Source organism: Callorhinus ursinus, unplaced genomic scaffold, assembly GCF_003265705.2.
Source record: "Callorhinus ursinus isolate GAN/ISIS: 27379988/994484 unplaced genomic scaffold, GSC_fseal_2.0 scaffold59, whole genome shotgun sequence".
NCBI lineage: Eukaryota > Metazoa > Chordata > Mammalia > Carnivora > Otariidae > Callorhinus > Callorhinus ursinus.
In genome coordinates, this window is record NW_027397121.1 from 2,122,063 (window position 1) to 2,146,263 (window position 24,201).

The 24,201-nt window shown below is 38.1% G+C and overlaps 1 protein-coding gene across 1 annotated transcript in view; it reads right to left on the reverse strand.

Moving 5' to 3' along the window:
- The window catches only part of DNAH8 (dynein axonemal heavy chain 8), a 407,368-nt gene that overhangs the window by 181,504 nt on the left and 201,663 nt on the right, over positions 1-24,201 (reverse strand). The window contains exons 42-50 of the mRNA XM_073884828.1: positions 21,102-21,289; positions 19,274-19,360; positions 19,076-19,183; positions 17,599-17,733; positions 15,937-16,098; positions 13,540-13,786; positions 13,186-13,427; positions 12,956-13,096; positions 11,005-11,242 (exon numbers count right to left, since the gene is read on the reverse strand). Coding sequence (XP_073740929.1) covers positions 11,005-11,242; positions 12,956-13,096; positions 13,186-13,427; positions 13,540-13,786; positions 15,937-16,098; positions 17,599-17,733; positions 19,076-19,183; positions 19,274-19,360; positions 21,102-21,289 — 1,548 coding nt within the window. The remainder of the gene's footprint in view (positions 1-11,004; positions 11,243-12,955; positions 13,097-13,185; positions 13,428-13,539; positions 13,787-15,936; positions 16,099-17,598; positions 17,734-19,075; positions 19,184-19,273; positions 19,361-21,101; positions 21,290-24,201) is intronic.

Consider the following 24,201-nt stretch of genomic DNA (forward strand, 5'->3'; position numbering starts at 1 on the left):
AGCAGTGGTGATACTGGACATCCCTGCCGCATTCCTGACCTTAGGGGAAAAGCTTTCAGTTTTTCCCCATTGAGAATGATATTCGCTGTGGGTTTTTCATAGATGGCTTTTATGATATTGAGGTTTGTACCTTCTATCCCTACACTGTGAAGAGTTTTAATCAAGAAAGGATGGTGTACTTTGTCAAATGCTTTTCCTGCATCTATTGAGAGGATCATATGGTTCTTGTTCTTTCTTTTATTAATATATTGTATCACATTGATTGATTTGCAGATGTTGAACCAACCTTGCAGCCCAGGAATAAATCCCACTTGGTCATGGTGAATAATCCTTTTAATGTACTGTTGGATTCTAGTGTCTAGTATTTTGGTGAGAATTTTTGCATCCATGTTCATCAGGGATATGGGTCTGTAGTTTTCCTTTTTGATAAGGTCTTTGTCTGGTTTTCAGATCAAGGTAATGTTGGTCTTATAAAGTGAATTTGGTGGCTTTCCTTCCGTTTCTATTTTTTGGAACAGTTTCAGGAGAATAGGTATTAATTCTTCTTGAAATGTCTGATAGAATTCCCCTGGGAAGTCATCTGGCCCTGGGCTTTTGTTTCTTGGGAGATTTTTGATGACTGCTTCAATTTCCTTAGTGGTTATGGGTCTGTTCAGGTTTTCTATTTCTTCCTGGTTCGGTTTTGGTAGTTTATACATCTCTAGGAATGCATCCATTTCTTCCAGATTATCTAATCTGCTGCCATATAGTTGCTCATATGTTCTTATAATTGTATTTCCTTTGTGTTGGTTGTGATCTCTCCTCTTTCATTTATTACTTTATTTATTTGGGTTCTTTCTCTTTTCTTTTTGATAAGTCTGGCCAGGAGTTTATCAATCTTGTTACTTCTTTCAAAGAGCCAGCTCCTAGTTTTGTTGATCTGTTCTACTGTTCTTTTGGTTTCTATTTCATTGATTTCTGCTCTGATCTTTATTATTTCTCTTCTCCTGCTGGGTTTAGGCTTTATTTGCTGTTCTTTCTCTAGCTCCTTTAGGTGTAGGGTTAGGTTGTGTATTTGAGACCTTTCTTGTTTCTTGAGAAAGGCTTGTATTGCTATATACTTTCCTCTCAGGACTGCCTTTGCTGCATCCCAAAGGTTTTGAACAGTTGTGTTTTCATTTTCATCTGTCTCCATGAATTTTTTATATTCTTCTTTAATTTCCTGGTTGACCCATTCATTCTTTAGTAGGATGCTCTTTAGCCTCCATGTATTTGAGTTCTTTCCGACTGTCCTCTTGTGATTGAGTTCTGGTTTCAAAGCACTGTGGTCTGAAAATATGCAGGGAATGATCCCAATCTTTTGGTACCAGTTAAGACCTGATTTGTGACCCAGGATGTGATCTATCCTGGAGAATGTTTCACGGGCACTAGAGAAAAATGTGTATTCTATTGCTTTGGGATGGAATGTTCTGAATATATCTGTGAAGTCCATCTGGTCCAGTGTGCCATTTAAAATCTTTATTTCCTTGTTGATCTTTCCAAATGATCTGTCCATTTCAGCGGGGGGGGGGATTAAAGTTCCCTACTATTATTGTATATTGTCCATGTGTGTCTTTGATTTTGTTATTAATTGGCTTATATAATTGGCTGCTCCCATGTTAGGGGCATAGATATTTACAATTGTTAGATCTTCTTGTTGGATAGACCCCTTAAGTAGGATATAGTGTCCTTCCTCATCTCTTATTATAGTCTTTGGTTTAAAATCTAATTTGTCTTGTATAAGGATTGCCACCCCAGCTTTCCTTTGAAGTCCATTAGCATGGTAAATGGTTTTCAACCCACTCACCTTAAATCTGGATGTATCTTTGGGTCTAAAATGAGTCTCTTGCAGACAGCATATCAGTGGGTCTTGTTTTTTAATCCAATCTGATAGCCTCTGTCTTTTGATTGGGGCATTTAGCCCATTTACATTCAGGATAACTCTTGAAAAATATGAATTTAGTGCCATTGTATTGCCTGTAAGGTGACTGTTACTGTATATTGTCTCCAATCCTTTCTGGTCTATGTTACTTTTAGGCTCTTTCTTTGCTTAGAGGAATGCTGAAAAAGCAAAGCAAAGTTGGTGGCATCACAATTCCAGACTTCAAGCTCTCTTACAAAGTTGTAATCATCAAGAGAGTATGGTAACAGACACATAGATCAATGAAACAGAATAGAGAGTCCAGAAATGGACCCACAACTCTATGGTCAACTAATATTCAACAAAGCAGGAAAGAATGTCCAATGAAAAGACAGTCTCTTTAACAAATGGTGTTGGGAAAACTGGACAGCAACATGCACAAGAATGAAACTAGGCCACTTTCTCACACCATACGCAAAAATAAACTCAAAATGGATGAAAGACCTACATGTGAGACAGAAATCCATCAACATCCTAAAGGAGAACACAGACAACAACTTCTTTGACCTCAGCTGAAGCAATTTCCCACTAGACATGTCACCAGAGGCAAGCAAAACAAAAGTAAAAAAGAACTATTGGGATTTCATCAAGATAAAAAGCTTTTGCACAGCAAAGGAAACAGTCAACAAAACCAAAAGACAACCGACAGAATGGGAGAAGTTATTTGCAAATGACATATCAGATAAAGGGCTAGTACCCAAAATCTATAAAGAACTTATCAAACTCAATACCCAAAGAACAAATAATCCAATCAAGAAGTGGGCAGAAGACATGAACAAACATTTCCGCAAAGAAGACATCCAAATGGCCAACAGACACATGAAAAATTGCTCAACATCACGCGGCATCAGGAAAATACCAATCAAAACCTCAATGAGATACCACCTCACACCAGTCAGAATGGCTAAAATTAACAAGGCAGGAAATGACAGATGTTGGCGAGGATGCAGTTCCCTACACTGTTGGGAATGCAAGCTGGTGCAGCCATTCTGGAAAACAGTATGGAGGTTCCTCAAAAAGTTGAAAATAGAGCTACCCTACGATCCAGCAATTGCACTACTGGGTATTTACCCCAAAGACACAAATGTAGTGATCCGAAGGGGCACACACACCCCAATGTTTATAGCAGCATGTCCACAATTAGCCAAACTATGGAAAGAGCCTAGATGTCCATCAACAGATGAATGCATAAAGAAGATGTGGTGTATATATATACAATGGAATATTATGCAGCTATCAAAAAAATGAAATCTTGCCATTTGCAGTGATATGGATGGAACTAGAGGGTATTAGGCTAAGCAAAATAAGTCAATCAGAGAAAGACATGTATCATATGATCTCACTGATATGAGGAATTTGAAAAACAAGACAGAGGAGCATAGGAGAAGGGAGGGAAAAATGAAACAAGATGAAACCAGAGAGGGAGACAAACCATAACAGACTCTTAATCTCGGGAAACAAACTGAGAGTTGCTGGAGTGGATGGGGGTGGGAGGGATGGGGTGGCTGGGTGATGGACATTGGGGAGGGTATGTACTATGGTGAGTGCTGTGAATTGTGAAGACTGATGAATCACAGACCTGTACCCCTGAAACAAATAATACATTATATGTTAATAAAAATTTTTTAATAAATAAATAAATTTATTGCCCATTTTTAAAAATTTGGGTTGGTTGTTTACCCATTATTATAGAATTGAAAGAGTCCTTTTTGCATTCTGTATTAAATTATTTTATCAGATATATATTTTTATTATGTTTCTTATTTTAATTACAGTATAGTTAACATAGAGTGTTATATTAGTTCCAGGTGTACAATATAGTGATTCAAGTGTTCCATACATCACCCTGTGTTCATCATGAAAAGTATCCTCCTTAAACCCCATCACCTGTTTTACCCATTCCCCCACCCACCTCCCCTCTGGTCACCATCAGTTTGTTCTCTATAGTTAAAAGTCTGTTTCTTGGTTTGTCTTTCTCTTTTTTTTTCCTTTGCTCATTTGTTTTGTTTCTTAAATTCCATACATGAGTGAAATCATATGGTATCTGTCTTTCTCTGACTTATTTTTCTTAGCATTATACTCTCTAATTCCATCCATGTCATTGCAAATGGCAAGGTTTCATTCTTTTTATGGCTGAGTAATATCCCATTGTATATCTATATACCATATCTTCTTTATTCATTCATCTGTCAATGGACACTTGACCTGCTTCCATAGTTTGGATATTGTAAATAATGCTGCAATAAACATAGGGGTGTATGAATCCCTTCGAATTAGTGTTTTTATTTTTATTTTTTTATTTTTTGGATAAATACCCAGCAGTACAATTGCTGGAACGTGGGGTAGTACAATTTTTAACTTTCTGAGGAACCTCCATACTGTTTTTCACAGTGGCTGTGCCAGTTTGCAATGCCACCAACAGTGCAAGTGGGTTCCCCTTTCTCCACATCTTCACCAACTCCTGCTGTTTCTTGTGTTGTTCATTTTAGCCATTCTAACAGATGTGAAGTGATATCTCATTGTAGTATTGATTCACATTTCCCTGATGATCAGTGACGTTGAGCATGTGTCTATATGTCTTCTTTGGACAAATGTCTATTCATATCTTCTAAACATTTAATTGGGTAGTTTGTTTTTTGTATGTTGAGTTGTATCAGTTCTTAAATATTATTTTTAGAAAGAGAGAGCACGCATGCATGTGAGTGGGGGAGGGGCCGAGGGAGAGGGAGGTACAGAGAGGGAATCCCAAGAAGGCTCCACTCACAGGTGGAGCCCGACACTGGGCTCAATCCCATAACCCCGAGATCACCACCCAAGCTGGAATCAAGAGCCAGACGCTCAACTGACTGAGCTACGCAAGTGCTCTGAGGTGTATCCGTTCTTTATATATTTTAGATACTAACCCTTTCTCAGATATGATATTTGCAAATATCTTCTCCCATTCAGTAGGTTGCCTTTTAGTTTTGCTGATTGTTTCTTTCATTGTGCAGAAGCTTTTTATTTTAATGTAGTCCCAATAGTTTATTTTTGCTTTTGTTTCTCTTGCCTAAGGAGACACATCTAGAAAATGTTACTATAACAGATGTCAGGGAAGTTACTATCTATGCTCTCTTGTAGGATTTTCATGGTTTCAGGTCTCACATTTAGGTTTTTAATCCATTTTGAGTTCCTATTTGTGTATGGTGTAAGAAAGTGGTCCAATTTCATTCTTTTGCATGTAGCTGTCTAGTTTTCCCATCATTTGTTGAAGAGACGATCTTTTTCCCATTAGATATTCTTTCCTCCTTTGTATAAGATTAATTGACCATGAAAAAAGATTAATTGACCATAAAATTATGGGTTTATTTCTGGGTTTTCTCTTCTGTTTATCTCTGTGTCTATTTTTGTGCCAATATCCATACTGTTTTGATTACTGCAGCTTTGTAATATAACTTGAAGTCTGGAATTGTGACCCCTCCAGTTTTCTTTTTTTTTTTAAGATTTTTTTGGCTATTCTTTTGTGGTTCCATACAAACTTTAGGATTGTTCTAGTTCTGTGAAAAATGCTCTTGATCTTTTGACAGGGATTGCATGAAATCTGAAGATTGCTTTGGGTAGTATAGACATTTAACAATATTTGTTCTTCCAATCCATGAGCATGGAATGTCCTTCCAATTTTTTGTGTCATCTTCAATTTCTTTCAACAGTTTTTCTTAGTTTTCAGAGTATAGGTCTTTCACCTCTTTGGTTAAGTTTATTCCTAGGTATTTTATTATTTTTGGTGCAATTATAAATGGGATTGTTTCCTTAATTTCTCTTCCTGCTGCTTCAGTATTAGAGTATAGGAATGTAAGAGATTTTTGTACATTGATTTTGTATACTGCAACTTTACTGAATTCATTTATCGGTTCTAGTAGTTTTTTGGTGGAGTCTAAATTTAGAGTTTTCTATATATAGTATCATGTCATCTGCAAATAGTGAAAGTTTTACTTCTTGCTTACCAATTAGATGCTTTTTATTTCTTTTTGTTGTCTGATTGCTGTGGCTAAGACTTCTAGTACCATGCTGAATAAAAGTGATAAGAGTGGACAGTTTTGTCTTATTCCTGACCTTAGGGGGAAACCTCTCAGTTTTTCTCCATGAAGGATGATGTTTGCTGTGGGTTTTTCATATATGGTTTTTATTATGTTGCGGTATGTTCCCCCTAGACCTACTTTGTTGAGAGTTTTTTTTTTTTACTCATGTAGATGCTGTACTTTGTCAAATGTCTTTTTGCATCTGCATCTGTTGAAATTATCATATGGTTTTTATCCTTTCTCTCAACAGTATGATGTATCACATTGATTGATTTTCAAATGTTGAACCACCCTTGCATCCCAGGAATAAATACCATTTGATCATGGTGTATAATTTTTTAATATATTGTTGGCTTCAGCTTATTAGTATTTTGTTGAGGATTTTTGCATCTGTGTTCATCAGAGATATTGGCTTATAGTTCTCTTTTTTTGTGATGTCTTTATCTGGTTTTGGTATCAGGGTGATACTGGCCTCACAGAATGAATTTCGAAGTTTTCCTTCCTCTTCTACTTTTTGAAATAGTTTGAGAAGAAAAGATATTAACTCTTCTTTAAGTGTTTGGTCTAATTCGTCTATGAATTCGTCTGGTCCTGACGACCAGACGTTGAGAATTTTTGATTACTGATTGAATTTCATTGCTGATAATTGGTCTGTTTAAATTTTCTATTTCTTCCTGCTTCAGTTTTTGGTAGGTTATATGTTTCTAGGAATTTATCCATTTCTTCTAGGTTGTCCAATTTGTTGGCATATAGTTTTTTTTTATAATATTCTCTTCCAATTATTTGTATTTCTGTAATGTTGGTTATTTCTCCTCTTTCGTTTGTGATTTTATTTCAGTTCTCTCTCTCTCTCTTTGATGACTCTGGCTAGAGGTTTATCAATTTTGTTGATCTCTCCAAAGAACCAGCTCCTGGTTTCACTGATCTATTCTACTATTTTTTAAATTTCAATATCACTTATTTCTGCTTTAATCTTTATTATTTCTTTCTTTCTGCTGGTTTTGGGTTTTGTTTGTTCTTTTTCTGTCTCCTTTAGATGTAAGGTTAGGTTGTTTATTTAAGATTTTTCTTGCTTCTTGAGGTAGTGCTACAAATTTCCCTCTAAGAACTGCTTTGGCTACATCCCAAAGATTTTGGACCACTGTGTTTTCATTTTGTTTCCATGTAATTTTTTATTTCTTCTTTGATTTCTTGGTTGACCTATTCATTGTTTGTAGCATATTATTTAACCTCCATGTATTTATGCTCTTTCCAGATTTTTTCCTGTGAATTCTAGTTTCATAGGATTGTGGTCAGAAAAGATGCATGGTATGATTTCGATCTTGAATTTGATGAGGCAGTTTTGTGAGCTAATATGTGATCTATTCTGGAGAATGTTACATGTGCACTTGAAAAGAATGTGTATTCTGCTGTTTTAGGATGGAGTGTTCTGAATATATCTGTTAAATCCATCTGGTCCAGTGTGTCATTCAGAGCCACTGTTTCCTCATTGATTTTCTGTTTGGATGATTTGTCCATTGATGTGGGGTATTGATATCTCCTGCTATTACTGTATTATTATAGATTAGCTCCTTTATGTTTGTTATTAACTGTTTTATGTATTTGGGTGTTCCCATATTTGGTGAATAAATATTTATAATTGTTTTATCTTCTTGTTGGATTGTCCCCTTTATTATTATTATAGTTGGGGGTATAAATATCTATAATTGTTAGATCATCTTGATGGATAGACCCCTTAATTATGATATAATGCTCTTCTTTATCTCTTGTTATAGTCTTTGGTTTAAAATCTAGTTTGTCGGGGCGCCTGGGTGGCTCAGTTGGTTAAACGACTGCCTTCGGCTCAGGTCATGATCCTGGAGTCCCAGGATCGAGTCCCGCATCGGGCTCCCTGCTCAGCAGGGAGTCTGCTTCTCCCTCTGACCCTATCCCCTCTCATGTGCTCTCTCTCTCTCAATCTCTCTCTCAAGTAAGTAAATAAAATCTTTAAAAAAAAAATAAAATAAAATAAAATCTAGTTTGTCTAAGTATGGTTTAAAATCTAGTTTGTCTAAGTATATACTCCATCTTTCTTTTGACATCCATTAGCATGATAGATGGTTCTCCGTCCCCTCACTTTCAATTTGCAGGTGACTTTAGGTCTAAAATGAGTCTCTTGTAGGCAGCATATAGATGGATATTTTTTTTATCCACTCTCTTACCCTATGTCTTTTGATTGGAACATTTAGTCCATTTACATTCAAAGTAATTATTGATAGACATGTATTTATTGCCATTTTGTTACTTGTTCTGTGGTTGTTCCTGTAGTTTTTCTCTGATCCTTTCTTTTCTTTCACGATATACTGGCTTTCTTTAGTGATATACTTGGACTTCTTTCTCTTTATTCTTTCCACATCTATCACTGGTTCTTGATTTGTGGTTAACATTAGTTTGTACATAACATCTTCAATCTATATTAAGTTGATGGTTGCTTAAGTTTTGGATGCTATTTTAAATAGTATATTAAAATTTCAATTTCCAATTGTTTGTTGTGAGTATATAGAAATACAACTTATTGTTGTGTATTGTCCTTTTATCCTACAACCTTGCTAAACTCATTTCCTGGTTCTAATAACTTTTTTGAGGATTGTATACAGATGGTCATATTGTCTACAAATAAAGAGATATACTTGTTCTTTTCCAATCTGTAGATATATTACGTATTTATTTTTGTGTTTATTTATTTATTGCCTTATTGCACTGACTAGAACCTCTAGTACAACATTGAATAGCAGTGGCGAGAAAGAACATCCTTGTCCTGTTCCTGATCTTGGGACTGAGGTATTCAGTCTTTCACCATTAAGTATAATTTTAGCTTTTTTGTAGAAGCTCTTTGTCAAAATGATAAAGTTCTTTTTCCTAGTTTACTGAGAGTTTCATCATAAAAGGGTGTTAAATTTTGTCAAATACTTTTTCTGCATCTATTTATATGACTGATGGTTTGTTTGGTTTTTAGTCTGCTAATATGGTGAATTATATTGATTGCTTTATGAATGTTAATCCAACCTTCCATTCATAAAATAAATGCTCACTTGGATTTAACCTGTTAAAATTTGATTAAGAAATGTGTGCTCAGGCACCTGGCTGACTCAGATCATGGAACTCTTGATCTCAGGGTCATGAGTTCAAGCCCCACATTGGGTGTGGAGCCTACTTAAAATTAAAAAAAAAAAATTTTTTTAAGAAAAGAAATGTGTGTCAATATTCCGAAGAGATACTGGTCTATAGTCTACTTTTCTTGTAATGTATTTCTCTGGTTTTGATATCAGGATAACATTCTCCTTATAAAATGGTCTGGGTGTTTCTTCCTTACATTTTATATATCTTAGAAGCATTTCTGTAAAATTTGTATTATTTCTTTCTTAAGTATTTGGTAGAAATCATCAGTAAAGCCATCTGGGCCTGGAGTTTTCTTTGTAGCAAGCTTTTTAACTATACTTTTTTTTAGTGAACATGGGGATATGTAGGATATCTATTTCTTCTTGATGAGGTTTAGTAGTTTGTATCTTTCAAGGAATTTGCCTATTTCATCTATACTGTCAAATGTACTTTTGTAACATTGTTCCTAATATTCACTTCTTATTTTTTAATGTCTATAGGGCCTGTAGGGGTGTTCTCTCTTTCATTCTGGACACTGGTAATTTATGCCTTCTCTTTTTTTTCCCCTGATATCTCTGGTAAGAGTTTTATCAATCTTACTGATCTTTTCAAAGAACCATCTTTTGACTGGCTTTGGATTGTAACAGAATTCATATCTAGATTTAAGGATGCATTTCACTGTTAATTTGCATTTTGAGTTAGAGCTCCCTTTATGATCCCAAATCTTTAATAGCATCTAATCACACATAGAATTACTGGTCATTCTGATTAAAGATGACCAAGTGAAAAAATTCACTTACCTCAGTCCCTTTACAAAGCCCTTTAAAACACAAACTTCCACTTAATTCCTATTTTCAGTATGATTAGTATGATTCTTCCACTCTCAAATGTGTACAGTGTCCTCCAAGTCTAGGCAACTCTGTGCTTCACACTCTCCAAAAACTAATTCTTCAGTCTTTGAGGATTGTATGTGAGGTGGATGCAGTTGTCTAGCAGTGTGACTTTGGAAAGAGGACCTGGAGGTCTGTTTCTTAAACAGACTTACAAGCAGCCCACTGGTTTTTACCTCTACCTTCACCCCAGTTTCCAATTCTCAAGCCCTTTAAAAGTTCTGTGGCATATACTACATTGCTTCTCAACTCTTCCCACCCAGCTTAGGACTTAATTTGCCCAGTGTGCTAAATCAAGTGCTCCTTGCCTTCCTGCTTTCTTGCTTTCAAAATGCTGTTATAGCTCTCTATTTCTTGTTCTTTTGAGTTTATGCATTAAAACAAAAAACAACAAATGCTTTTGCTGCTTTGGGGTTTTAGGAAGAATTAGAGGTAAATACAGTTTTTAGGAAGCATGTTTAAAGGGCACTGAATTCAAGGCATTTCTCTTAGAGATAAGGAAACTGGGCCCCGCCCCACACAACAGGCTGGGGGCTGAAACAGACTGGACTTTGCCAAGTCTGCTACATGTAAGTAGGACCCCATCGGCTTGGTTCATTGCCTAACTATTCTGACATTTCCAACAGGGATGTTGTAGGATTGATCTGTTATTACATCATGAAGAATCTGTGTTCTCGACACTACTGCCTTTTCTCTTCAAGCATCAGTATAAATGATGTAAGAGGTATTGCCAACTTATTATGCAAGATTTCACTTAGGCCACTCCAAAAAGGGGAGAAGCCAAGAGTCTCTTACCAGTTCCCAGCAAGGCCAATATGCAAAATTCTACTATTCTTTGCATATATGCCTTTTAAAAATGGTATTAGCAATCATGTTATTTATAATTGGCTTGATATTTCCCCATAGAAGAATTTATGGAAGTTTATGTTTTTCTCATTGAAAAAGAGATCATCTCATTTCAGGTATAAGTCACTGTACTTACCATAATCAGTAACATAAAACTCATACATGGTCTGACTCGTGCCTTTAGGTATTTCTGGTAAGTCTAACTTGCTTTCATGATTTCGTATAAAGGCCTCAAGCTTTTCTCTGCTTTCCAGCTCCAAAAGGGCTCCTAAACTCCACATTAGGCCAAACACAAATAATTTATGAAGATGTTCGACGCATGAAATACCACCTTCTTCTTTGGAGGGAATTAAACCTTCCAGTAGATTGAGAGACTGAAAATATTTGAAATACAATAAATTTTGTACTCAAATTTTTTAAATAAAAATGTTTAAATGATAATAAATTTAAAGGGAGGAGGAAAGGGGGGAAGAAAAAATACATCTCCTGATATTGCTTGATCACTGTCCTACAGTAAACGCCATTTAGAGAAAGGTCATCCTGCTTTAAACAGGCTGCATGGACTACCAAAAAAGATGCCAAAATGAGAACCTGGGGGTGTGGTTTCTATCCCCAGTTCATGCCATCAACCTCACTGAGCCTCAGTATCCTGATCTGAAAAACAAAGGGCCTAAACTAGATGTTTCCTTCCTTCCTTCCTTTCTTCTTTCCTTCCTTCCTTCCTCCCTTTCTTTTTCTTTCTTTCTCTTTCTTTTCCTTCCTTTCTTCCTTCCTTCTTTTTTTTTAGACTACATGTTTTCTAAGGTAGTTTCTGGATCTAAAGTTTAGTTACTCAAATTTTCTACAGCGGAGATTGTATTTCTTTTTCACTTTTTGCAGGGCTCAGCAAACTGTGGCCCCAGGGGCTGGTCACCTGTTTGGAAAATAAAGTTTTACTGAAACACAGTCACACTCATTAATGTAGGCATTTTGTCTGCCTGCCTTTGCAATACTGCAGCAGATGTGAGAGGTTGAGACAGACAGTTGTGCAAACATTTGCCTAAATATTTGCTACCCGCTCATTTAAGGAAAAGTGTGCCAACTCCCATTTGGCATCAAAAAGAAATGTATCTACAGTAAGATAGCCTCAGTCTTGCAAAACAAAATTAATTCAAGATAATATTTTCACTTATATTATGCATTTTAAAGTCATTACTAAATAATTCATTGATTTGGGCCTTTATGTATTACTTCTTACCTTCCCACCCTCACTGACTGGCGCCCCCTATTAAATTCAGAGAAAACCAAAGCACCAGAATGGATCATGAAAGATCACCTATAGCCTAGAAGCAGGGGAGGCCTCCATAATCTATGATTAGTTCTGATTTTTTACGAAGACTATTAAGGAAAACTGAGTATGAGAGGAACTACTTGGAAAATTGTTTAGGGCGCCTGGGTGGCTCAGTCGGTTAAGCCTTTGGCTCAGGTTATGATCCCAGGGTCTTGGGATTGTGCCTCACATCGGGCTCCCTGCTCCATGGGGAGCCTGCTTCTCCCTCTCCCTCTGCCTGTAGCTCCCCCTGCTTGTGCGCCCTCTCTCTCTTGCTATGTCTCTCTATGTCAAATGAATAAATAAAATCTTAAAAAAAAGAAAATTGTTTCAAGGTTTTCTCTATCTGATATACTCTAAATTTGCAATGCTGAGATTGCCATTGGAGTTTTCTTGCTCATCACCAGCTCTTTTTAGTGCTTTTCAATAGGACTACTTGCTTTATTCATTTAGTATAGTGTCATTATTGGGTGTACTTTCCAGGAAGGTTACTAAGCTTGATGGTGGGAGAGATCCTTCACTCCACTTCCCCTGCCAACACCCACCCTGGGAAGAGAAAATAATAAAATAGATGGCAGTAAAAGCATTAATGAAGTCTTGCAAAATCTTTAATAGGAATCAAACTTCCCCAAGCCTTCACAGCCATATCACAAAAGTATTTCTATGAACTTCAAGAATTTTCTACTTCAGACGCCTCTAAACTCCGAGGCGGGGACGGTGGGGGGTGGGGGAGCTGGAGTCTCCAATCTAAATAGTGAATGTAGACAAACAAACTTACCTGCATGATATAGTTGCACTCCAGGAGCTGCATTTTTGGATTGAGGTTTAGTTTCATATATGTATATGTATCTTCAAATATTTTATCATACAGAGTGAGGAATACAGTCGCCTCCTGTGCAGTGCGCTTCTTCAGCCACGCCTGCCGCAAAGAAACAGAACCTCAGTTTACCAAGGAGGTGAAATCCGGGAAGATGCTGAGCACACCCGCGCGGGCTTCATGTCCCCCACCTGCAATATTGCCCTCCAACTGAGTGCGGAGCTGCTAATATAGACCATGCCCATCCTGGAAACCGTGGCGGGAGAAGCGTTCTCAATATTGTGCACCTCGAATAGAAGCTTACAACTCGGGGCCATGGGGATGCGATCTCCGTTAGCTAGTGTGAGGGTTTTATTGTCGTCCAGCACAGAATTTAAGTTCTCGATCCAAATGGCATCCACAGGGCCATCTAAAATGAGGAAAATGTTTTCACCTGTGAATAATTAAAAGAGAAAATCATTTTTCACCTGCAAAGAATTACACATTGTGTTATTTAACTGGTGGGGGTAGGGGAGGAAGGTTCACAAAGGAGAGCTGACATGTACCTTTTTTAGCTTTTAACGTTTTTCTCCACAGAGTAGAAAAAATCCCATCTGTCCAGTCATTAGTAGCAGTGTCCAGTCTGCCAAACATCTGAGGCGCAGTAATTGCTTTGGGATTCATCCGCATCTCTCTATGAGGCCTCCCGCACTCAGTTAATGCCTTCATCAGGATTGTTATGACAGTTGTCTTCCCAGAACCACTGGGCCCCAGAGTCATCAAACCATGACGGACCAGAGATGTCTCGTATAACTGCGTAATGAGGCAATCAATTGAAAAATGTGACTAATGAGTCTCTCGCTGACATTCATAGAAGTAGCGTGCTGAAATTTAAACAGCTTTAAATAAGCTCTTAGTAAAGTAGCTAGTTCACTATTTAAAAGATGAAAAAATGCAAAAAAAAGGGTTTCTTTTGCTTTACTAGATATGGATAGCAAATTAGTGCCACGTTATAAAACAATGGTAAGTGATAAAATTATGACAATGTGGAACTTGAATTCCATTTTGGAAATAATCCATTCAGGATCTCGTTTTTCGCTTCTCAAATTACTCTTCCTTGTGATTTGGGTTTACAGATACGTTTTTTTCCAGGCACAAGCTTTCTCTGCATTCAATGTGATGATGCCGCCCCCTGGTGATGGAACGCAGCAACACAAACCATCACGGTGAACACCGGCTTGATTCCCCCGCAAGTGATTTGTTCAGGCAGTGCTCCCAGGAAGAAACTGGTTAAGGGAGTGGGGGAAGTGGGACAGGCAAGAGAAGTTGGGCAGGGTGTGATTGAGGACAAAATCCTGTAGAGGGAAGCTTTAACACTGATCCTTCGGGGCACTCTGGAATGTTCCACCTGGAAGCAAGGGAGCTTGAATTTCCTGCTCCATCACCCAGCAGTCTTTAACTAAGGAGAGTTGGGTTGAGGGTGGGTGGGAAATAAATCCCAGGTGCTGCCTGCTCTTTGTGCCTGCCAACCAAGTAGCTCCAGTTGTCCTGAAGGGAAGGGTGAATGTGGGCTATTAAAATCACACAGAGGGGCGCCTGGGTGGCTCAGTCCTTAAGCATCTGCCTTCGGCTCAGGTCATGATCCCAGAGTCTTGGAATCGAGCCCCGCATAGGCTCCCTGCTCCGCGGGAAGCCTGCTTCTCCCTCTCCCACTCCCCCTGCTTGTGTTCCCTCTCTCGCTGTGTCTCTGTCAAATAAATAAATAAAATCTTAAAAAAAATAAAATAAAATCACACAGAAGCGGGGGTAAAAGATTCAAGGAGACATGCTAAGAACGGGACAGTGTCTGTTACAACATCCTCTCTATTGTTTTCTTAATAAAAATAAGAAGTGAAAAGGTCACAGCTGATCAGAGGCAGATTTTAAGTTATTCTCCTAACATTTTAGGGAGAAATGTATTACTACTGTAACCTGTAGTTTAAAAGCAGCAGAGACTCAGCCCATCACATTATATTCAAGAATAACACTACTGACACTGAGTAACGCCACCATATTCTAGTCCCCTACCCACTGAGATGACTAGGACTTTAGTATTCAATATAGTGTATACATATCACATAGAAAATTTTGAAAAATTTCCCAGAAATTTTTTAAAAAGTGTTTAATGGTTTTCCAGTCCCTGGATGATGAAAAATACCTAAACTGTTCCTCATATCCTTCCCTGTGAAAATTGGATATGTCTCAGACACTTACACTTCTTACAATCTGGCAAGAACAGTAAGTTAAAGTAAGAATTGTTATTTTTCAAATGCAGTGTTTAACACTCTCCACAACTTCAGCTCCCTCATTTCCAAACGCCCTGGAAAATACCCCTGAAAATCAGGCCCATAGAGATTTAATCCTGTCTCTCCTCCAACCCTTCTTGACTCTGCTGATAAACTGCCAGGTGGCTGTCACAAGGACGAAACATGATGGACAAAAAGACACCAAAAGACACAGGCAAAGGATTCAAATCTTAGTGTAGGTGAACTTGCCCACACACAGAGCAGAAGCCCAGTAGCATTCCCAGTTTCCTCGGGCCCCAAGTCCATGAAGGTACCCAGCTATGGGGATACTGCCGGCCTGATACAAGCAGCCAGCAGGGTCATTCCATCTCTCCGGCTTTTTATAACCTACTATCCCCTCCTAACTGTCCTTGAGATTCTGGTTACCACCCAACCTTCTCCCCAGGCGTAGCTAACCTCAGTAAATTACTGCTTGTTCACTGCGAGGCCAGGTAAATCCGCACTATCTCTCTAGGACCCACCCATCGTCCTGAGGACTCTGCTTGCCAGGATGTGTTTCAATTTAGTTTCAACATTCACATTAAGTAAGACAAATATCCCGAGTTCTTCTCTTCAAATGGCGATCTTTGAACAACACGCACTTATCATTATCCTGATAAGAGAGTTAAGTGTCTTTACCTGCACAAGTTTGAGATTCCAGGGTGGGTGGTTAATCAAACCTTCTATTTGAACCTGGTTGGCTACGGCAGCCTGCAGCTCCACATGGGTACTACTATCCAGTTGTAATCCCGGAAACAGGTCATTGATTAAGCTGAGGAACAGGGGTTCATCTTCGTCAACCTAAAATGGCAGAGAATAAATATGCTTCTTCAGTCAAAAACTAATTATGGGCCAGCTAAGCTCATAACACTTATTGCTGGATGCCCAGAAAATCACGTACTACTTCTCCTAACCAGACTTGTATCCTCTAGAACCAACTCCTAAACACCACCCCTGAATCCACATTACCTAGAGCATTGTAGCCAGAGCCCTTTGGCATTCAACGTTTTCTACAATCTACTGCTTCAAGGTTTGATCTCATTACTTTATCATATGAATGCTGTGCTTCTCACAAACAGGTGTATGCATTAACCTTAAAAACACGATTCATAGTCCCAACCTCATGAAAATAGAATACTAATATTTCATTTAAATTAGGAAAATATCCATAACCCTACCTGCCTGGTTCATCCAACATTGACTGGAAAACTCCATCAGAGCAGTGTCCTGCCTTCCTTATAAGCTGTAGGTTTGAGTAAACTGACCCTAATCCTCATTTTCTCCGTCTTTAATATCTACATCACCCCCTTCCCAACTGCTGACCCCTTTTGATTTCTCCTTATTCCCTGGGACTCCTCTGATGCCTTCTGGAGTTCTTCTCTAGCAGTTTCAAGAATACATTATGGAGGGAGGCAGTGAGGTGTACTGAAGGGGCAGAGGATTTGGCATCAGAAAGTCTTGCGGATTTTTGTTCCAGCTGCTCAACTGACCGTGATTGTGGGTGAGTCTTCCAGACTTGGTTTCCTCATAAGTAAAAGGGCAATAAACACACTAGCCATTCGTATCTCACCGAGTTGCTGAGAGGCGCAAATAAGACAAAACCCCTGAAAAAGCTTTGTAATAGGAAGGAACTACATGCATGTCAGCTGTTAGCATCTGTAACTAGAACGGGAGCTTCCTGAGAACCACTTCTTCCTCAACCTTGTGCTCCCAGGGCACAGACACAATACATAACACATAGAAGCCCTTGAATAAATACCACGCAAACCTGTCCATCAGCTCGTTCAAGGAAGCTGGCTATAATCATGACAAGCATGAAAGCAGTGAGTAACTATAATCATCTTCCCAGCAAACTTTCAATGTGCTTTTGGACAATAGAAATGGTGTTGATATTTCGGGAGAGACACAGATAGCTAAAATAGGCTTAGACATATTCTGAGAAAGCAAAAGTTCCCGTGGTTCTCTGTGAATCCAGGAAACCGGGATTTTCATGTTTAGAGTTCATGTTACATTATGAGTAATGGTGGAAGGCTGGACTGAAATTTGGGGGCCGGAGCCCACTGATAAAGCCTGTTTTATGGTTCACTGCTGATAAGAGGTTGCATTTCCAGCCCATGCTGGGCATACAAGGACATGGGCTTTTTGCCTTCTGGAAGCATGTGGGTAGCTTCACATACCCGTTGTCCCTGTAATCATTAATGCTCACAGCTCAACCTGAGCCAACCCCGATGTATCAGCTAAGGAGGGAAAAAGCCAGGTTAGAATCTGGAAGGAGAAGGGAATTCGGAGAAGGGGAGGTACCAGCTTGGAAAGGTTCATGTCTCTCAGTCCTCTCATGACAGTGCTTAGCTCACTGTCTTCTGGTCTGGCTCTTTTTTGAGCTCCAAGTGTCCTCAAAACAGATAGAATATTTCTCAACCCAAAGTCGTAATGAACCTAAAATGGGGAAAAAAAAAAAGGTTGTTTCATTGAACAATCCTAAATGTAGACTCACACCGTATACACACAGGTAGATATTCTGATATGTACACAGTGCTGTTCCGAGGGGCTGAGCTGCAAAGTTCTATTAGCTCCAGTCTCTCACCTTTCCTTTGATTGCAAAATGACCATTCCATTGAATGGTCATTGGGAAGTTCACGCTTTATTTTTTTTAAGATTTTATTTATTTATTTGAGAGAGAGAGAGAGAGAGCAAGCACTAGCAGGGGGAAGAGCAGAGGGAGCGGGAGAGGGAGAAGCAGACTCCCTGCTGAGCAGGAAGCCCAACAAGGGGCTCTATCCCAGGATCCCTGGATCATGACCTGAGCTGAAGGCAGATGCTAACCATCTGAGCCACCCAGGGGCCCCATGGGAAGTTCACACTTTAAATATAGTTTGAGAATAACACAGTGTGATACAGCCCATACAGCAGATTTAAATGAGTAACCAACAGGTTACACACTCTGTGATTCCATTTCCGTAACATTCTTGGAATAACAGAATTATAGAGAAGGAGGAGAGATAGGGGTTGCAAAGGGTTAGGGATTTGGAAGAAAGATGGGTGTGGCTATGTAGGGGTTGCATGAGGAAACCCTGCAGTGATAGAACAGTCCTGTATGTTGATTGTGGTGGAGGTTACGTGAATCTGCATATGTGACATAACTACATAATACTACACACACACAAACACACACACAAAGTGCATGTATAGCTGGCAAGCTCTTAATAAACTCTGTGAATTGTACCGATGTGGGTTTTCTGGTTATGTTATTTGTTATTGTACTATAGTTACAAAATGTCAACATTGGGGTGGTGCCTGGGTGGCTAAGTTGGTTAAGCGTCTGCCTTCGGCTCAGGTCATGATCTCAGGGTCCTGGGATCCAGTCCCACGTGGGGCTCCCCACTCAGTGGGGAGTCTACTTCTCCCTCTCCCTCTGCCCCTCCCACTTGTTTTCTCTCTCTCTCATTCAAATAAATAAATAAAATCTTGAAAAAAAAAAAGTCAGCATCGCAGGAAACATGGTATACAGGACCTCCTGTATATTTCTTTGCAACTTCATTGAGACTCCATAATAATTTCAAACTAAAGAAAGGTTTTAAAAATACATTATATTTATTATAAATATATTTTACAATTATAAATATATTTTTATTTAAAATTATATATTTAGAATTATAAATATCTTTTAGAAAAGAGTTGAGATTTTTTTTAAACTCACTGATTAACATTTATCAAAGTAAAATTGCCAAGTAAAAAATCAAGTTCTACAGCTGGGGGATAAATAGATTTACAAAGTTACCTGTTTGGTAAGTTGCTCTTCACAGAGTTTGTAAAGAACATAAAACTTTTGAGCCAAGATAACATTTTCAAGAAAACCACAGCTTGCAAGTTTAACTCGCATAATGATCTGAAAATTAAGATTGTGAGATTTTTTTCAATAACGCTAGTGAAAAACAAGTAAAGAACATAAATTATGTTTTTAAATCCTGGTGCCTACCTGTCTATCAGGAACCATCATAGCAACAGTTCTAAATTGAATTTTTAAGTTTTCTGGTAGTTCCTGGCGCCCAGCGTATCCAGGGTTCTAAAAATTAAAATTGATTTAAATTAGTGATATAATTTTCATTTCATGAATACAAATACATTCAAATTCCCAGTTCATATTCTAAGGTGGTATTGAAAAACATTAGATTCATAAAACATCCCTTTCTCAAAAGTATGTATTGGACCATCCATATTTTTTAAGGTCATATCACTCCCTCCTACATATTTCTATTTTCATTATACTAACAAAGTGATACACACACACACATACACAGCACTTTTTGTAACAAAAATTAAGCATCGATGTATCTGTTGGTTAGATAATATAAAAGAAAAGAAAGATGCATAAATACCGGGATCATTATGGTCTAAAATAGGTTATTGAAATCGGAAGAAAATTCAGGATTTTACACTGATCGTTATTTAGGTAATTCTTTGTTTTATCTTTTCCATTATTCTCTGCAGTCAGAATGATAGACTTCTCTGGCTGACCATTAAAAAAAAAAACCCACAGGGGTGAGGGGAAATAAAGACGGGAATGATGAGAAAAATAGTAAAAAGGACAAAAGTAGAAGTGGAAAGGAAGCTAAGGACTCACAAGTAGCAATGGTTGAGGATAGTCAAGACCCAAAAGCTCCAAGGGAGAGATGAGGGGTTCAAAGACTAGTAAGGCAAAGAGGGCTCAGTTATTTTTGGAAACTTTCAGTCCCCGAGCATTTCTTGGGCACTGTCCACAGGCCAGATACCTTGCTCAGTGCTGGGAATACAGAGGTGGCTAGTTGCCCTTCATTGCTCCTTCTTTTCTCTTTTCTCAGTCACAGGACCCCAGTTGCAAACTGGGTGTATCATCACCCAGATTAAAAACTACACTTCCCAGCCTGCCTTGCAGCTGGTGTGATTAAATTTGACACCATGAGATGCAAAGGAGCACACAGTGTCTTTGCTGCTTGTTTGAAGAGAGTTGATTCAATCAATTGGCTGCAGCAAAACAGATGCTTCTATAGCATGTTGGGTCTTAAGGGTAAATTGAAGATGGAAATCATGATGGTGTAGAAACACAGGAGGATCATAAGAGAAGAAATCTTTATGTATTAAGACACTATTTTTCATGTTTCAGTTATTTACAGCCTAATGCAATATCTAATTGATATTTCCAATATTATTCTTAATCCAAGGAGACTTTCTTCTTTTAAATTGTTCTAAACCACAGTATCACACAATAAATTCATTCATCACATTTCCTGAGTTATAACTGATCACTTCCGGATTATTATTATTTACCCCCAACGGTTTTGCCTAGGTTTGCTTACAAATAAAGCTTATCAGAAAACTTCCTGATTTTGCTTTCTATAATTTATCTTTGCCCACTGAGACACATAAAATTCAGATTATGTTGTGTTATCTTGCATCATAGAGATTTAACTATATAGAGAATATATAAAAACACGTGACATGAGAGAGAGATAAATCTTTGAGGTTTTAAGTCACTGAGATTTGGGGATTGTTACTGTAGCTAGCCTATTGGATACAATATGGAAAACATTTAGCCCCCCACCTTACACACAACAAGTGCTCACTAAACAGTCCCTAGTATTATCATTAACCTATTACTATTTTATCTTCTCTCTAGGCTATTTTTACTACTCAAAAACATCATATGATAAGAGAGAATCACTCATGACCTCTGAATGTGTATCTTTTACTAACTAATATATGCTTTGTTTTATTTAAGTCTATAGCAATTAAACCAATCACATTGCATTTAAAGACGAAGTTCTCACCATTGTTAGGAAGATTCCAAATTCTGGATTCAAATCAACACAATCACCATCAGAAAAAATGAACTGTTTTTTTCTCTCTTTTCTTGCTGTCAAAACAATATAAATCTGTTGGGCTGCCACTGATAATACAGGCAATTCAATTCTGTTAAACTCATCAAAACAGCCCCAAGAACCGGACTGTGCAAGACCTGGCAGGAAAAACAGTTAATTTGAAAAGTTTTACTTTGTAATATACCTGCTACCAAGAAGAATCACTTCTCTAAAGTGCTCTCAATTATATATTGATATACAGCTTATATAAAGTGTCAAATCTGGCTGTTTGTAAAGACATACCTAATTCCAGTGACATCGAGAGGTTTAAGTATTTGTACATCATCCTGGAAATAATGAAAATAGTGCACTGCCAAAATCAAAGTATAGACACGTCATTACGCCCAGTGATGCCAGACGATGATAAATTTTGTTTCAGTTTGGAAGCACTGCTTCCAGTGGGAATGGGGGCTGAAAGAGCCATAATGGTTGGGGAGACTGACATAATGAAACCCACAAAAATATGTGGGTCAGATCACCCTGTTTCTTTCCTGTTGCAATGAAAGACATGTGGGGATGCTAGGTGAGACAGAAAATGGTCAAAGGGATTTTTATTCCTTACAAACTCAATACAAAGAAAGACTTCAGTAATTATGAAGAACATTGCTCCTGTCTTATTTCTAAGTATGAAAACCTTCATTATCTTCAGCTACATGAAATGTTCTTTTTCCTTTTATGATTGCCGCTTCCCCCCAACCCCCCACCCCCGGCCGTTTTTCTTTCCTTTCCTTTGGGAATTTTCATTACACAGATTTTGGAACTTTTGTATCTATCCCTGTGACCTTTAGGCTTTTCTGTCAAACTTCCCATTTTTCTCTACAATGTATTTAGTCTCTTGGCTCGATTATTTAACTCAAAAGAGGTTTTTAATTCAGTAATTTATTTATTATTCCAATGGTTATTTTTTTCATGGCAACCAATTTTTTTCCAATCGGTTGTATGTTATGAATTCTTGAATCCCTCTGAAGCTACTGATTTCATTTACTGTTTTCCCGTTTCCTCTATTAATCTGTTTAGTGATCAGCAGGTCTCTTAGCTGTTTGGGGTCCCTCCTGAATTTCTTCAAATCTGTTTTTGAGACTTTCTTATCTCTGTATATGTGCATATTGCCTCATCCCATTTACCAATTCCTGTTTGCAGGATGCATGCCTGCCCCTGGTGATTTGGGGGAAGGAATGAGAGAAGCAGGAGAGCTTCCCCTCGGGGTCTGGAGTTTTACCTTCTGACCTGGTGCACTGCTTGCCTCTGGCACAAGCCCCCACCGGAGGTTTATCTTTGACAGGACTCCCACTTCAGAGAGCTGAGTTACAACTTTTGTACAGAGGAAAGATACTGGACAGAGCCACTTCCTTTTCTTTTTCTCTGCCGTCTGTAATCATTTTGTCAGTTTGGGATTTACCTTGTGCTCTAGTCTGCTGCTCTCACCCATTCCCAGCCTTCAGGCTAGGAGTCATCTACAGAAGAATCCTTCTCTCTGATGAAGGAAGTAATTTTCAGGGTTCAAAATGGTTTAAGAGGCAATTATAAAGAATAATTTAATGAATACCCATGCACCTACCTATCAAACCTTAACAATTTGCTTCAGATTTCATGCTAAAGAATAAAATATTAAAACTACAGTTCAAATCCACATATGTTTCTCTGGGATCCACACTCCCTCCTTCTCCAGAGGTAGCCTGTATCCTGAATTCAATGCCAGGGGTTCCAGGCATGCTTTAAAAAAACACTGTATATATACTCCTGAAATTTGATTTCTTTGCTCAACATTCTTTTTCTGAGATTTATCTAAGCTGATACACATAAATCTAATTCACTATCTTAAAAGACTATACTGTACATTAATAGTCACCTTGCAGGCAATACAATGGCACTAAATTCATATCTTTCAATAGTTACCTGGAGTGTAAATGGGCTAAATGCCCCAATCAAAAGACACAGGCTATCAGACTGGATTAAAAAACAAGACCCATCGATATGCTGTCTGCAAGACCCTCATTTTAGACCCAAAGACACCCCCAGATTGAAAGTGAGGGGGTGGAAAACAATTACCATGCTAATGGACACCAAAAGAAAGCTGGGGTGGCAATCCTTATATCAGACAAATTAGATTTTAAACCAAAGACTGTAATAAGAGATGAGGAAGGACACTATATCCTACTTAAAGGGTCTATCCAACAAGAAGATCTAAGAATTGTAAATATCTATGCCCCTAACATGGGACCAGCCAATTATATGAGGCAATTAATAACAAAAGCAAAGAAACACATTGACAGCAATACAATAATAGTGGGGGACTTTAACACCCCCCTGACTGAAATGGACAGATCATCTAAGCAAAAGATCAACAAGGAAATAAAGACTTTAAATGACACATTGGATCAAATGGACTTCACAGAGATATTCAGAACATTCCATCCCAAAGCAACAGAATACACATTCTTCTCTAGTGCCCATGGAACATTCTCCAGAATAGATCAGATCCTAGGTCACAAATCGGGTCTCAATCAGTACCAAAAGATTGGGATCATTCCCTGCATATTTTCAGACCACAATGCTTTGAAACTAGAACTCAATCACAAGAGGAAAGTCGGAAAGAACTCAAATACATGGAGGCTAAAGAGCATCCTACTAAAGAATGAATGGGTCAACCAGGAAATTAAAGAAGAACTAAAAAAATTCATGGAAACAAATGAAAATGGAAACGCAACTGTTCAAAATCTTTGGGATGCAGCAAAGGCAGTCCTGAGAGGAAAGTATATAGCAATACAAGCCTTTCTCAAGAAACAAGAAAGGTCTCAAATACACAACCTAACCCTACACCTAAAGGAGCTGGAGAAAGAACAGCAAATAAAGCCTAAACCCAGCAGGAGAAGAGAAATAATAAAGATCAGAGCAGAAATCAATGAAATAGAAACCAAAAGAACAGTAGAACAGATCAATGAAACTAGGAGTTGGTTCTTTGAAAGAATTAACAAGATTGATAAACCCCTGGCCAGACTTATCAAAAAGA